The sequence below is a fragment of the Malaclemys terrapin genome, chromosome 18 (assembly GCF_027887155.1).
Source record: "Malaclemys terrapin pileata isolate rMalTer1 chromosome 18, rMalTer1.hap1, whole genome shotgun sequence".
In the NCBI taxonomy this organism is placed as follows: domain Eukaryota; kingdom Metazoa; phylum Chordata; order Testudines; family Emydidae; genus Malaclemys; species Malaclemys terrapin.
Genome location: NC_071522.1, coordinates 23,438,761 through 23,455,537, shown reverse-complemented (window position 1 = coordinate 23,455,537; position 16,777 = coordinate 23,438,761). Strand labels below are relative to the sequence as shown.

General features: G+C 42.9%; 1 protein-coding gene across 1 annotated transcript in view; it reads left to right on the top strand.

The window, feature by feature from the left end:
* HSF5 (heat shock transcription factor 5) overlaps positions 1-16,777 on the top strand; it is a 66,884-nt gene that overhangs the window by 10,833 nt on the left and 39,274 nt on the right. Inside the window, exons 4-5 of the mRNA XM_054008466.1 lie at positions 9,079-9,606; positions 14,583-14,760. Coding sequence (XP_053864441.1) covers positions 9,079-9,606; positions 14,583-14,760 — 706 coding nt within the window. The remainder of the gene's footprint in view (positions 1-9,078; positions 9,607-14,582; positions 14,761-16,777) is intronic.

The following is a 16,777-nucleotide window of genomic DNA, read 5'->3' as shown; positions in this document are numbered from 1 at the left end:
TTCTTGAATTCTCACGTTTGAGCAAAAAAATATAGTTGTTACTCAATGGTACTATCATTTTAGATGCAGTTGTGATAAAAAATAAATAGCTGAAATAGGCAGATCTTCCTTTTACAATTTCACCTTTAAAGTAGTAGTGAGTGTCAGTGAATGCAATGAGTAATACTAAATGAGCAGTATGGTAATAATTAAATAACTGCATTGACTTATTTTGTTTAGGAGAATCCATCCTCAACATACAGGATTCTGAAGACTATCCACCTTCAAGATCACCATCATTTTCTATAGTTTCAGAGTTATCTGCCAATGATAATGTTTGTCACATCATGTATGTCACATAGCCGCCGTATATCACCTGGAGCAAAAAGGAAAAAAAAAAAAAAAAAAAAACACCACCTCCATCATGAAGAAACAACCATAGATAAGTTTGTGATAAGAACCAGCAGATTACAAAAAGAGGTAATTGATGAAAAAATTTGCCTGGTTTGTTTATGCAACAAACTCTCCTTTCCGTATGATTGAGAACCCACACTTCATTAACATGGTTCAGTCATTAAGACCAGGATATAGTTCACCCAACACAGCAGATGTCACAGGCAAATTGCTGGATAAAGTGTATGAAAGAGAAATTGAGCAGTGTGCAAAAGGTCTACAGGGTAAAATTGTTAACCTGAATCTTGATGGGTGGAGTAATGTCCACAATGATCCTGTTGTATGTGCTTGTGTGACAACAGAAGAAGGGAATGTCTTCCTTACAGAAACAGTTGATAGATCAGGAAATGTGCACACACACAGCAGAATACTTACAAGAAGTAGCAGTAAAAGCTATAACAAACTGAAAAAAAATTCAAATGTCTAGTACGCAGCTTGGTCACAGACAATGCTGCAAATGTATCCAAGATGAGAAGAAATTTAGAAGAGAGTCCCAAGCTAATAACATACGTTTGCAGTGCTCATTTGATGCACCTCCGAGCCAAAGACTTCAGTGTTCCAGAAATAAAGGCCAATGTTGTTGAAATTGCAAAATACTTCTGTAACAACCACTTTGCAGCAGCTGCTCTGAAAAAAGTGGGAGGAACTAAGCTAACTCTCCCACAAGACATGCAATGGAACTCAGTAGTGTTTTGAGCACTATATCAAGAATTGGCCTAATCTGATTAGTTTGTGAACAAAATCGTGAAAAAATAGGTGCACTGTCACAGCCAAAGTTCTCAACATTGGGCTTACGAGAAATGTTGAACACATGCCGAGTATCCTAAAGCCTATTTCTATAGCCTTGAACAAAATGCAGGGAAATAGCTGTTTTATTGCTGCTGATGCTGTTGAAATTTGGAAGGAACTGAGTGAGATCTTAAAAAGAGAAATATGCAATGACAGAGTTAAATTACAATCATAAAAAAAAACTAATGGGACAAGCACTGTCTCCAGGTCATTTTCTTGCAAATATTTTCAATACTCAGTACCAGGGTCAAACCTTAACTGCTGAAGAAGAGGAGTTGGCTATGACATGGACATCCAGCCATCATCCTCCATAATGCCAACCATAATAAACTTCAGAGCTAAGGGTGAATCATTCAAGAAATACATGTTTGCTGCTGATGTTTTAAAGAAAGTCACATCAGTGAACTGGTGGAAGTCACTTAAGCTATTGGATTCAGAGACTGTTGAAGTGATAATCTCACTTTTAATAGCAGTAGCTTCTTCTGCCGCTGTAGAAAGAATATTTTCTTCCTTTGGAAAAATTCATTAAAAAATTGAGAAATCATTTGGGACCTGAAAAAGCAGGAAAGTGTTTTTCTTTTCCAGATTATGAACAAACAGGAAAATGAAGGTGAAGGCAACTGAGTTAGCTGCAGAAGCCAATATTTTAAGTTTCTCATGTTGACCTGGCTGACAGTTGATTTAATTTTTGTTTTGTTTTTTTTAAAAGAATATTTCATTTAACTATTTTAGTTAAACAATTTTAACAAAAACAAACCTGATTTAAAACAAATCTTGAATGTTTAACTAAATTCAACAATTCATATGCTTGTTTTGTTAAAATATTATGTTTCCTGTTGAAGAAAAAAATCCAGAATACATAACGTTGTTGTTTTAGTTAAATAAAACATTTTAAATGTCTGTCTGGTGATGTTCTCCTCCTAATACAGCATGACAAGAAAATCCTCCAAATATTATTGATTAACCTGTTGAATTGAAGATAATTCACCTCCCAATGACTTCATAAATGTCTGCTTCAGTTACCTTTGGTAAATGAAATAACCAAACAATCATTAATTTTCTGATATAGCTGTAAAACTAATCTGAAACGTTTTCAAAATAAATCATTTAAAATGAATCGTGTGTACCTTCTAAAAATGAAACCTACATCTATCTGAGTTGTGAAGAATATGTATTAAGATTATAACCACCACCAAGAATACACTTTTATGTAGAAATCCATGATTAAATCTAATCTTCCTGACTAGTGATTTAAATCATGATTAAATCAATTTAATTTAAATCAAATCCACCCTGAAAAGTTTACAAGGATTCTTTATAATGGATAGTGTTATGCACCCTAAATATAGGAGTTACTACCAGCTACTGCTAATGTTTATGTACATATGGTGGTATTATAGCTGTGGGGGCCAGGTTTTCCAAAGTTATTCAGGTGCCTACTGGGATTTTTTTAAAAGTGATTAAGCAGGTTATGCACCTAACCAGTTTAGGTGTTTTTGAAAATCCCACTAGGTACCTATCTGCATCTTTAGGCACCTAAATACTTTGAAATCTGGCCTGTAGTGCCTAGTGACAGAATTATGATTGCCTGCGCATCTCCATTCCAAAAGGCCTGTTTTCAATTTCTTACAACTTTGTCTGACTTACCTAGAAAATTTCAGCCTGAAAAGTGTTTTATCTCTACCTGGAGGAGAATATTCCTGTGGCGTTTAAGCAAAAACAGTTTTACTGGTTCTTGGTTTTTATTTCCTTCTTTAGAAGGAAGTGAAGGACAAAAATTGTTGGTTGTATAGTTTTTTTTTTTTTTTTTAAGGAAAAAAAAAAAAACAACTTCTACCATCTCATAGAGAAAGTAGAAACTTGAAATTTGGTACAGTGGTAGTCCATAGATTGGACATATGCCTTTCAGTGGTCTAGTAAAAAAATCTCGGATTTGGCTGAATAGAAAGACCTGTTTGACACAGACAGACACAGTTAAGTTTTTTAAAAACAACAATAAGGGTCTTTTAATATCCTAATATTCTGTTCACACTTCGTGTATAATGATGCTATGTGGAATTTTGTATCTCCTATCTGCTCAAGTACCCCTGTTTCCAAAAAACTTACAGAATGTGATGAAGACAGCTTCAGTCCTCAAGGTTTGACACTGTTCGTCCAATATTTCCTGTCCTGCATATCACTTGTGCAAGATGATACCTTGTTTTTTCTGAGGTTATATTATGCCTGGCATGCTGGATCAGGTTTCTCTCATTTTATGTGTTAGAAGTCTCTTTTTCAAAAATATAAGAGCCTATGCTCTCCTTTGTATTTTTCCACTGATGCTGAAACAGGGTTGTAAAAGTCTTCAAAAGACCAAGAACAATGACTGGTGCTTGAAAAATATATCTGACACCTCCAGCTAGACTTATGGTGACTGAATCTTTGGGCCATTCTAAAATTTAAAAGAAAGAAGCTATTTCGTTCCATACTGATCACTTTGGCTTTAGGGCGGATAGAGAGTAACAGAACTTTAACTTACCCATTGTTGGTCAAGCCTAAATTGTAAGTATGATGCATTCTTTCCAGAGCAAGACCTTGGAGTTCACTGACCACAAGAATTCAAAGACCTGAGATCTTGGTTCTACAGCTTTTCAGAGTGGACCTTTACACTTCCGGAGGGGAAAAGGGTGACAAGGATAAGTAGGAAGACTGTAGGTCCAGGTTACATCAGTCGTTAATTTGTATATTAGTGAGGATGGCATCTAGCACTTGCATTAAACCAAGATACCCCAAAATAGCTTTAAAATATTAAATTCTGTTAGGGGGGGAAATCTCAAAAGTCCTTTGAAGGCAATATGGACCCCTATTATGAAAATGTACAGAATGAAAACAACTATTGTAAATACTTTTAAAAAAAAAAAAACAACATGGGTCAGGATGATGATATCCTTGACTGGTAGAATCACAATGGTGAAAATGATCCTTCTCCCTAGGATTACATTTTTACTGAAAACACTTCTACAAGAAATCCTTATCTAATTACTATTTATGATCTTATTTATTTGGGGGCAAACAAAATTCCTAGGTTTAATGTAATAACAGATATGGCTTTGGATTCTTTGACCATGGGATGTTGTTCCGGGAAGAAGGATTGCTAGGAAGAGATGGGATCCACCTAACGAAGAGAGGGAAGAGCATCTTCGCAGGCAAGCTGGCTAACCTAGTGAGGAGGGCTTTAAACTAGGTTCGCCGGGGGATGGTGACCTAAGCCAAGAGGTAAATGGGATGCCGGGAGGAAACACAAAGACGAGGGTACAAGATGGGAAGCCTCCTGATCCCTACTGAGAAAGTAGGGCAATTGGGTAGTTATCTTAGGTGCATGTACACGAATGTAAGAAGCCTGGGAAACAAGCAGGAAGAATTGGAAGTCCTGGCACAGTCAAGGAACTATGATGTGATTGGAATAACAAACTTTATGGGGCAGTTCACATAACTGGAGCACTGTCATGGATGGATATAAACTGTTCAGGAAGGACAGATATGGGAGAAAAGGTGGAGGAGTTGCATTGTATGTAAGAGAGCGGTATGATTGCTCAGAGCTCCAGTATGAAACTGAAGAAAAGCCTGTTGAGTGTCTTTGGGTTAAGTTTAGAGGACAGAGCAACAAGGGTGATGTCGTGGTGGACGTGTGCTATAGACCACAGATCAGAAGGACGAGGTAGACTAGGCTTTCTTTGGACAACTAACTGAAGTTTCCAGATCACAGGCCCTGATTCTAATGGGGGACTTCAATCACCCTGACATATGCTGGGAGAGCAGTACAGCAATGTACAGACAATCCAGGAAGTTTTTGGAGAGAATTGGGGACAACTTCCTGGTACAAGTAGTGGAGGAACCAACTAGGGGCTGTGCTCCTCTTGACCTGCTGCTTACAAACAGGGAAGAATTGGTAGGGGAAGTAGAAGTGAGTGACAACCTAGGCAGTAGTGACCATGAGATGGTTGAGTTCAGGATCCTGACAAAAGGAAGAAAGGAGAGTAGCAAAATACAGACTCTGGACTTCAGAAAAGCAGACTTAGACTCCCTTAGGGCAGTGGTTCCCAAACTTTAACAGCCCGCGAACCCCTTTCACTAAATTGTGACATCTTGTGAACCCCCTCCTAAAAATGAATATTTCCAGGGATTTAAGTTTAAATTTCCTCAGTGTGATGGACTCGCTTGCTTTGCTCTGCATAGCTCTTGGAAGTCTGGAACCACTGGAGAAAGATAAAGTCTCAGGTCTGGTTTGGCATAAAGTCTGTTTCTGTATTTGGTTTTCAGATGTGCATACGAGGAAAATGCTCTCTCGCATAAGTATGTTGTTGAAAATGGTAACAAAACTGCAGCAGCTTTTTCTGCCAGAAGGGGGTACTCGTTTCTTAAACTCAGCCAAAAGTTGATCAATGATAGATTTCTGAAACTCCTTTTCAGTTCGTAATCACAGGAGATCTCAATCAATTTCTCTTTTTCCTTGGTGTTTAATATCTGTGTTGAGAAAGTGGTATCATCAAAAGGGTTGCGAATTCAGTCATTATCGCCTGACATAGCTAGAAAGTATTCCCTGAAAGTTGTGCAAAGTCCTTTTAGGTGTGCAGTTATATTGGTTTTAGTGCACTGATCCAACTGAAGTTTATGTTCTTCCAGGAAGTCATGAAGATTACTGAAACACTCAGTTTGATTGTTTTCCAAACAACTTCCCCAGAATTGCAACTTCTTTATCAGGAATTCAACTCGGTCTTGCACATTGAAAACTGTTATATTGAGGCCTTGAAGAGATAAATTTAGGTCATTAATTTTTGAGAAAATATCTGCTAAATAAGCTAGGCTCTGGAGCCAGACATTTTCCATACAGCTGGCAAGGTGGAAAGGGTGGCAGTTGGAAAAAAAACTAGGATTTCCGTTCTAACCTCAAACAAGCGCGCAAGGATTTTACCCCTTGAGAGCCATCTAACTTCAGTATGGGTCAACACACAGACATGTATACTACCCATTTTGTCACAAAGTATGTGAAATATTCTGGAATTTGTTGGCCATGATTTTATGAAATTCACCATTTTCACAACATTGTCCAGCACTTCCTTCAGTCCCTCTGGCATGCGTTTTGTTGCAAGGGCTTGTCTATGGATGCTGCAATGAGTCCAAGAGACTTTTGATACAACCTTTTTTGTTCGATCTACAAATCCAGTATACTTCCCTGTCATTGATGTGGCCCCATCAGTGCAAATGCCTAGGCAACGAGACCAATCCATTTCCTTTTCTTGAAAATATGCATTAGTCAGATTGAAGATATCAAACAGCTTTTCTTCTGCCGAGAAAGGTGCCCTGGGAGGGACAAATTAGCTTGGACCACCCCCCACGTTCAGCGTGGCCCCCTGCTGACTGCCCTGGATGCAAACTTCCCCTGCCTGACCAGGACAGGGATCCGAGCTGCCACCTGCACCCCGCATGGAGTGCTGGGGTTCGGGGCTGCTGCCTCCCCCGCTGACAGGGGAGGGCTGGGGCTGCCGGCTCAAACTGCCCAGCCCCACTCTCCATGAGGCTCGGGCTGCCGGTTCCCTGGCTGACAGGGGAGGGCTGGGGCTGCTGGATCAAACTGCCCGGCCCCGCTCTCCCTGGGGCTCAGGCTGTCTGCCCTGCAACTGGGTCCCAGCAGAGTCCTCTGGCCGCCATTAATGACATTTTTCTTGCAAACCCCCTGAAACATTCTGCGAACCCCACTTTGGGAACCACAGCCTTAGGGAAATGATGGGCAGGATCCCCTGGGAGGCGAATATGAGGGGGAAAGGAGTCCAGCAGAGCTGGCTGTATTTTAAAGAAGCCTTATTGAGGGTGCAGGACCAAATATCCCAAAGTGCAGAAAAAATAGCAAATATGGCAGGCGACAAGCTTGGCTTATCTTCGGTGAGCTTAAACTCAAAAAGGAAGCTTACAAGAAGTGGAAATTTGGACAGATGACTAGGGAGGAGTATAAAAATATTGCTCGAGCATGCAGGGGTGTAATCAGGAAGGCCAAGGCACAGTTGGAGTTGCAGCTAGCAAGGGATGTGAAGGGTAACAAGGGTTTCTACAGGTATGTTTGCAACAAGAAGGTGGTCAGGGAAAGTGTGGGACCCTTACTGATTGGGGGAGGCAACCTAGTGACACATGATGTGGAAAAAGCTGAAGTACTCAATGCTTTTTTTGCCTCAGTCTTCACAGACAAGGTCAGCTCCCAGACTGCTTCACTGGGCAACACAGTATGGGGAGGAGGTGAGCAGCCCTCAGTGATGAAAGAACAGATTAAGGGCTATTTAGAAAAGCTGGACATGCACAAGTCCATGGGTCCAGATCTAATGTATCCAAGGGTGCTGAGGGAATTGGCTGATGTGATTGCAGAGCCACTGGCCATTCTCTTTGAAAATTCATGGCCATCAGGGGGAGGTCCCAGATGATTGGAAGAAGGCAAATCTCGTGCCCATATTTAAAAAAGTGAAGAAAGAGAACCTGGGGAACTACAGCCTCACTTCATTCCCCAGCAAAATCATGGAGTAGGTCCTTAAGGAATCCATTTTGAAGCACTTGTTGGAGAGGAAGTTGATCAGGAACAGTCAACATGGTTTCACCAAGGGCAAGTCATGCCTGACCAACCTGATTGCTTTCTATGATGAGATAACTGGCTCTGTGGATATGGGGAAAGCGGTGGATATGGTATATCTTGACTTTAGCAAAGCTTTTGATACGGTCTCCCACAGTATTCTTGCCAGCAAGTTAAAGAAGTATGGATTGGATGAATGGACTATAAGGTGGATAGAAAGCTGGCTAGATTGCCAGGCTCAATGGGTAGTGATCAATGGCTCGATGTCTAGTTGGCAGCCATTATCAAATGGAGTGCCTGAGGGGTCGGTCCTGTGGCCGGTTTTGTTCAACATCTTTATTAATGATTTGGATGATGGGATGAATTGCACCATCAGCAAGTTCGCAGATGACACGAAGCTGACGGGAGAGGTAGATCACTGGAGGGTAGGGATAGGGTCCTGAGTGACCTAGACAAATTGGAGGATTGGGCCAAAAGAAATTTGATGAGGTTCAACAAGGACAAGTGCAGAGTCCTGCACTTAGGAAGGAAGAATCCTACTACAGGCTGGGGACCGACTAAAAAAGATTTGGGGGTTGAGGTGGATAATCAGTTGAACATTAGCTCCTAGTTTGGTGCTGCAGCTAAAAGGGCTAATGGTTTCCTTGAATGTGTAAACAGGGAAATCTCAGGTAGGAGTAGAGAGTTATTTTACCTCTGAATCTGGCACTGGTGAGACTGCTGGTAGAGAACTGTGTCCAGTTCTGTTGTTCACAATTCAAGAAGAATATTTGGTGATGGTTCAGATAAGAGCCAGAGAATGGTTTAAGGATCAGAAAACATGGCTTATTATAGTGACAGAGTCAAGGAGCTCAACCTATTTAGCTTAACAAGGAGAGGGTGAAGGGATGACTTTATTAGTCTATAAGTACCTACATGGGGAGCAAATATTTGATAATGGGCTCTTCACTCTAGCACAGAAAGATATAACATGATCTAATGTCTTGAAGCTAGACCTATTCAGACTGGATATAAAATGTAAATTTTTAACAGCAAAAGTAATTAAGCATTGGAACAACTTACCAAGGGTCATGGTGGTTTCTCCATTACTGACAATTTTTAAGTCAATATTGGATGTTATTCTAAAGATGTGCTCTAGGAATTATTTTGGGGAAGCTCTGTTGTCCCTTCTGGCCTTGGAACTGATGAACCTAAGAAACTTTAAATATATCTAATATTGTAGTAGTAATTTTCTGATTGCAGTCCACTGCATTTTGTTTTCCCAGAATCCTCCAATGCAGTCATCATACCCAGTTGAATTTTTGCCATCTAACTGGCCATGCAATACAGCTGATGAAAACAAGAAGACGGAAGTAAACCTAGAGGCTGTCTTTCAGATTGTAGATGAGATGCATTCATCCCCCAAGCTAGAGATGGTGAAGGTGGAACCTGTGGAGAACCAGTGTCCAACCCCACAGCCTAATGCAGGCCAGCAATTGATAGTTAATCCTGGGAATAATGATGCACCTTCCTCGAGTCATGCCAGCCAGCTGGAGCCTCTTACACCTGTAGGTTCTGATATTACATTTATGGTGGGAACAGATCAAGCAATAGCCTGTTCTCTGCCACAGCCTTCTGAATTTATTTATACTATCCACACCACCAAGCCTGTAGAGAATACTGCTGCACAAATGGTGCAGGAACCTGCAGCCACACAGGAAGAACATGCAAAACTGAAAGAACAGATGAGCCATGCTTCAGCTCAGTCTTCAGTGGTGTTTCTTCAGGAGGGACTGCCCTTCAGTCCACAGCAGGTATGGGGTAAAGGAACACTGCAATATGTGTTCCTGTACTACAGGATATTCTGCTGTGATAACTACACTATACCACAGTGAGGGCCTGGTCCTACAAACTTCTTGTGTGAGTAGTCCCATTGAAGTAACTTACATAAAACTGAAAGAAACTAAAGGGTTGGCTGGATTGGACTTCTAGGGTCAGATTCCCAGCTAATGTAAATCTGCATCACTCCAGAGTGATCTGACCCTTAGTATTTACTATGTCTTATGTCAGTTAGGTCTACACTACGGGGTTAAGTTGACCTAAGTTACGCAACTCCAGCTACATGAATAACATAGCTGGAGTTGCCGTACCTTAGGTCGACTTACTGTCTTGTCTAGACAGTGCTGGGTCGACGGGAGAAACTCTCCCATCGACTTAACACCCCCCTCTACCTCCGAACGACAAAAGTTTTACTGATGAAAAGCGCCAGTGTGAACAGCGCTGTGTCGGCATGAGCGCTCTCCTGCTGACAAAGCCGCTGCTTCTCGGGGGGAACTTTCTCCTGCCGACAAACAGAAGCTATACCGCACACCTTTTAGCGGCACGGCTGTGGCAGGGGCCCTCCATGGAGCCGGGCCCATGCTCAGAAGGGGCCCCGGTCTGCTCTGCTTGCACTGTGCCCTGAGACCCCACTGGCTCCCCCTGCCCACCACTTGCTTCTCTCGGCCTTCCTGCCAGCTGGCTGAAGGCTCCTCTCCACTCCCTGGCCCCACCCCCATGCTCCTCAGCCCCCTGGCTGGAACCCAGTGCACCTCCGGCTCCGGGCACTCTCTGCTTCCCACCACCTGAGGGGCCCCACCTATCTCCCCAGAACTGAGCCGCCTGGGACTGTGGCAGAAGCCTGGCCAATCTCAGCCAGGTGGAGGGGGAGACAGTGTGGAGGGCTTGGCTGGGCCCCTCCAGGCAAGTGCGTCTTGAGGGACCCCGGCCAGGGTAGGTCCTGGGCTGGTTGATCACGCCGCTCCCAAGGGGCCAGAGCGATTTCCAGCCCTGGGACTGACTCTGGCTACACTGCCAGCTCAGCCTGGCAGACATAATTGCCTCCCAGCAGGCCGGTGAGTGCGGCCGGGAGGCAGGGTGTGGGGAGGTGGGTCTCTTGGAGGATTGGGGGAGGGGCTGGGCTGTGAGGGGGTGAGGAAGGTGTGTGTGTTGGGGCACATGGGAGTGTGGGTGCTGGGCAGTTGTGGTGGGGCTATGGGCAGGGGTGGTGTGCAGGACACGATGCATTTGTGGGTGGGTCTTGGGGGGCGCTCGGCATAGTGGTCCGGGGGGGCTCTAGCCATATGGAGTGAGGGGAGTGTTGGGCAGGGGGGCTGTGTCGCACGGCATAGGCCCACCCCAGAGGGGAAGGGGCATGCTGGCCGCACAGGGGCAGGCAGGCTACTGTGCATCTGGCAACTGCTGGTTTGTAAATAGTGTCCTCGCATTGGGCGGAGCAGGGCTGTCCCTGCCATGCCCCATTGCCTCCGGCTGGCCCCTCGCTCCGGGGACTGACCTCCCCACGCCATGCTCCATTGCCTCCATGGGGGCCCACAAATATGTTTGGCGCTGGGCCCACAAAAGGTTAATCCAGCCCTGCACAAAATCTTAGTGTTATTCCAAAACACTGAGCAATTAATTGGAGAGATGGTTAGTATTCTTAATTTATGCACACTGTTTAATTCAATTTTTTTGTTTCGTTGAGGAAAGATTTCTCTGAACCTTGTGTATTGTAATATCCCATACTTGATTTGATTGTTCTTTCGAGACATACAAAGTAAAAAAAGATGAGCAGGACAGGATGTGCAGGGGACATGTATTCTGTATTAATGAGAGCATGGGAGTATGGCTACCAAGTTATTTCCGCATAGAAGTGCAGCCTCAAATGTGAGATATAGGGTTAAACGCCAGTTTATCATGACATTGTGACTAAATCCAGGTCTTCCCAGACATGCCCACTCTGTTTACTTCCATCTTTTACACATTACACTGGAGAGAAAGGGATGAGTGCTTAGGGGGCTAACAGTCAAAGCAAAGATTCATACCTAGCATTTAACCATGGCTGGTCAAAAGCTTTAATCTAAACTTTTTTTGATGGGAAATTGGGTTTTTGATTAAATGGAATTTTTTGTGTTTTAAAAAAAAAATTCTGTCTACTTTCCATGGAAAACTTAGATTATTTCACAAAAAAACGGAAACATTTTGATACAGGTATCCTACTGTGCTATGTTATGGAAGTTCCCATTCTCCTCTATGGGCTGAGCTTCCCAGCTCAGCGACATCTCCCATGATGCACTAGACTCCCCTGGTACAGCTGCCCCCCTTCACCAGGAGAGGTGAGGTATATCATGTGATATGTCTGACCAGGGAGCCCAGCCCTTGGAGGAGAATGGGAGCACGGCAGCACTTCCAAATCAAAATATTTTGGATTTCAGATTTTCCCTAGAATCTTACTTTCCATGGAAAAGTTTGCTCAAGCAATTGTCTTTAAAAGTTTATGCAAAATTTTTAGCAGGGGGAAAAGCCTATATCTGACTAGTTCTACATTTAATTACTTGGACCATGCATCTGCTTCTATTTATGCTTGCACTGCAGAGCAACATCTATTCCCATCTTTGCAGCATTTATAGAATCATAGAAGATTAGGGTTGGAAGAGACCTCAGGAGGTCATCTAGTCCAACTCCCTGCTCAAAGCAGGACCAACCCCAACTAAATCATCCCAGCCAGGGCTTTGTCAAGCCGGGCCTTAAAAACCTCTAAGGATGGAGATTCCACCACCTCCTTAGGTAATCCATTCCAATGCTTCACCACCCTCCTAGTGAAATAGTGTTTCCCAATATCCAACCTAGACCTTGCCCACTGCAACTTGAGACCATTGCTCCTTGTTCTGTCATCTGCCACCACTGAGAACAGCCGAGCTCCATCCTCTTTGGAACCCCCCTTCAGATAGTTGAAGGCTGCTATCAAATCCCCCCTCACTCTTCTCTTCTGCAGGCTAAACAAGCCCAGTTCTCTCAACCTCTCCTCGTAAGTCATGTGGCCCAGCCCCCTGATCATTTTTGTTGCCCTCCGCTGGACTCTCCAATTTGTCCACATCCTTTCTATAATGAGGGGCCCAAAACTGGACGCAATACTCCAGGTGTGGCCTCACCAGTGCCAAATAGAGGGGAATAATCACTTCCCTCGATCTGCTGGCAGTGCTCCTAGTAATGCAGCCCAAAATGCCGTTAGCCTTCTTGACAACAAGGGCACAATGCTGACTCATATCCAGCTTCTCGTATACTGTAATCCCAAGGTCCTTTTCTGCAGAACTGCTGCTTAGCCTGTCGGTCCCCAGCCTGTAGCGGTGCATGGGATTCTTTCGTCCTACGTGCAGGACTCTGCACTTGACCTCATCAGATTTCTTTTGGCCCAGTCCTCCAATTTGTCTCGGTCACTCTGGACCCTATAGGTTCAAGGCCATTTTAGGATTACATTAAGTGTTATAATTGTTGTTAAAGAAACAACCCCTCTAGTTTTGGTAGTTATTAACCTTCAGAAAAACTTTTTTTTCCCCCCGAGCTGAAATACCTAATGTGACAAAGTTCCTCCTCTACCTTGGTGGGTCCTGCACTTATTGGCAAATTTTCTCACCTCACAGATTCACCATGTGGGTCGGGAAACAGCCCAGAGACCTTCCCCTTTGGTAGAAGCCACAGTCCAGGTCAATTTCTCCTGTGTCTGATCAGGAGTTGGGAGGTTTGGGGGAAACCCGGGCCCGCCCTCTACTCCGGGTTCCAGCCCAGGGCCCTGTGGACTGCAGCTGTCTAGAATGCCTCCTGGTACAGCTGCGCGACAGCTACAACTCCCAGGGCTACTTCCCCATAGCCTCCTTCCAACACCTTCTTTATCCTCACCACAGGACCTTTCTCCTGGTGTTTGATGATGCTTGTATTCCTCAGTCTTCCAGCAACATGTCTTCTCACTCTCAGCTCCTCTTGCTCCCAGCTCCTCGCATGCACACCACAAACTGAAGTGAGGTCCTTTTTAAACTCGGGTGCCCTGATTAGCTAGCCTATCCTAATTGATTCTAGCAGTTTCTTAATTGGCTCCAGGTATCTTAATTATCCTGCCTGTCTTAATTGGTTTTAGCAGGTTCCTGATTACTCTAGTGCAGCCCCTGCTCTGGTCATTCAGGGAACAGAAAATTACTCATCCAGTGACCAGTATATTTGCCCTCTGCCAGATTCCTGTACCCCACTGGTCTGGGTCTGTCACACTAAATATCACCAAACAGTTTTGGCCAGACATCCTGTTCCCTTATTGCATATGCTCTCATCCCAGTTTATTTTAATGTGTTAATAGATTGGACAAATTCTGGCACTTTGAGACTGCAGCTGACAACTATCTTGCTGAATGGTAACATCATTTGATATATGAGTATATGCTGATACAATGAAAAAATCTGAAAACTAGTTTTTATTTCGTAATATTTATTTAAACAGAAGAATGTTACTGTGTGAAATATCACTGATTAAATATTAGACTTAGAGACATTCCTAAAATGCACATAGAATTGTGGCAGTTGTGCATGTAAGTGGCTAGTTAGATGCCTTACTAGTCATTGGAGTATGCAGTTACACCTTTTTAGCACTAGTTTAAAAATCTCACCTGAAAGATTTTTTTATTTGTTAAATATTATATTAGGATGGAGCTCAAATCGCTGAAGTCATAAGTGATATTACAAATCAGCAAGATGCTCAGAAATACCAATTTTAAAAAAAGAGAGCTTTTATTCTTACATTTATTTTACACAGTTTATACCTTATGAAAATTCAGACCAGTTTTGATTTATGGCATCTAAGCTCCAAGTAGTGTTTTCTGTTTGTGGAATGTCCCTTGAAGTGGACATTCCATGAAAGAAAAAGATATTTATCTGCATTAAATCCCCTAAAGTGATTGTATTGAGTGGGTTTTGATTTTTTTTTAAAGGTGGAGCCCAGTATTAAGTGTCAAACCAGTCCATCGGAGACAGTTGTGTCTTCGGAGCAGGTAGGATTCCTTATTTCAGATGTGGAACCTGTGAGCAAATCTGTCAAAGACACAGCTTCATCCATACAAACCAGGTGCAGAGAGAGAAGAAGCAGTTCACAGAAGGGCAAGTCTCCTGGTAAGAATTGGGCCCATAGCTTTTCCAGCGTTTACTGTGTCTGGTGACTAAGGAGCCCGTGTAGTCAAGACCAAGAGAATGATGAACAGTCTAAGGCTTGGTCTACACTTGAAAGTTATACCAGTATACCTATTTTGGTTAATTGTATACTATTTTTTTTAACTGAAATAATTATACCGGTACAACCACTGAAGTTACCACAGTATAAAGGTGCCTTATACCAGTAGAGCTTATTTCTCTTTCCATACAGGAATAAACTGTACCAGAAGCACTTTATACTGGTATAACTTGTTCATACTAGGTGGGTTATACTGCTTTAGCAATATGGTATAGTCAAACTACGCTGATTCGGTTAATTCAGAACAATTTTTATCTGTAAACAAGCCCTAAATAGTTTCAATGTGTACTTTCAAGTGACTTTTCTAGAATATTTCTTGTTGAGATTGAGCTAATTATTCCATCTTAATTTCATGCAAATTATCTCACAAACTTTTAAAAAGTGAAATTATCAGTAATTTTAATGCCTTTCAAGGATATTCAGAATTGGTTTGGGTTTTTTGTTTAATGTAAACCCCAAAAATTTAGAGTTCAAGTGCTTGCATATGTGTGCTCCGCTCCAGGTATGTGCACAACCAGTGCATTGATGCTGGAGAGTTTTTTCCTACTGTTATCAGCCCTGCGTTTCCTCCGGCTTGAGCTGTGATATAAAGAGTGTAGCTGCCCTGCCCCTCCCTCAGTTTCTTCTGACTGTCTGTGGCTGGTAATCAGAGTGGAGTGTTCACTGTGCCTTGGCATACAATTTACCCTTTTAGAATTTTGCTAGTGTATAGAGTAGGGCTGTCAAGTGATTAAAAAAATTAGTTGCGCGATTAATCGCACTGTTAAACACTAACAGAATACCATTTATTTAAATATTTTTGGATGTTTTCTACATTTTTAAATATTGATTTCAATTACAAAACAGAATACAAAGTGTAAAGTGCTCACTTTCTATTATTATCTTTTATTACAAATATTTGCACTGTAAAAAAACAAAAGAAATACACCTCTCCCCCGATATAACGCGACCTGATATAACAGGAATTTGGATATAACGCGGTAAAGCAGCGCTCCGGCAGATCAAAGTAAGTTCAATATAACGCGGTTTCACCTATAATACAGTAAGATTTTTTGGCTCCTGAGGACAGTGTTATATCGGGGTAGAGGTGTAGTATTTTTCAATTCATCTAAGACAAGTACTGTAGTGCAATCTCTTTATGATGAAAGTTAAACGTACAAATGTAGAATATGTACAGAAAAATAAAAATGCATTCAGAAATAAAACAGTATAAAACTTTAGCACCTACAAGTCCACTCAGTCCTATTTCTTGTTCCGCCAGTGACTCAGACAAACAAGTTTGTTTACATTTGCAGGAGATAATGCTGCCCGCTTCTTGTTCACAATGTCACCCGAAAGTGAGAACAGGTGTTCTCATGGCACTGTTGTGTGACGAACTGGGACTGTTCTTAATGTGGTCTTTAAATGGGGAGTGTCGGCTGGGAAGGCAGGGGAGGCTGGCTAGGACGGTCTGCATTGGGGGATGGGAGACTGGCCTTGAGGGAAGATACCTGAGCATGTAACATGAGAACCCAGGAAGGAGTTAGAGGCCAGGTGACACCTTTGCCCGGGAAACTGAACAAAGGCTGTGGGAGGGGTTGCTGAAGGGAGAGTTTCAGGGGCTGGCTGGTGAAATGGCTGGGAGGCAGACAGAGCTCTGACCTCCCAAGGGGGCTGTGGTGCCCTGGGACTCCAAGATGGACCTAACTGGGGGGGATCCTGTTGTCTGTGCCTGCAAGACCCGTCTTGGACTGTGTTCCTGTCGTCTAAATAAACCTTCTGCTTTACTGGCTGGCTGAGAGTCATGGTGAATCTCAGGAAGCCGGGGGTGCAGGTCCTGGTGTCCCCCCACACTCCGTGACATGTTGTAGCTGGCATTGCAAGATATTTACATGCCAGTTGCGCTAAAGATTCAGATGT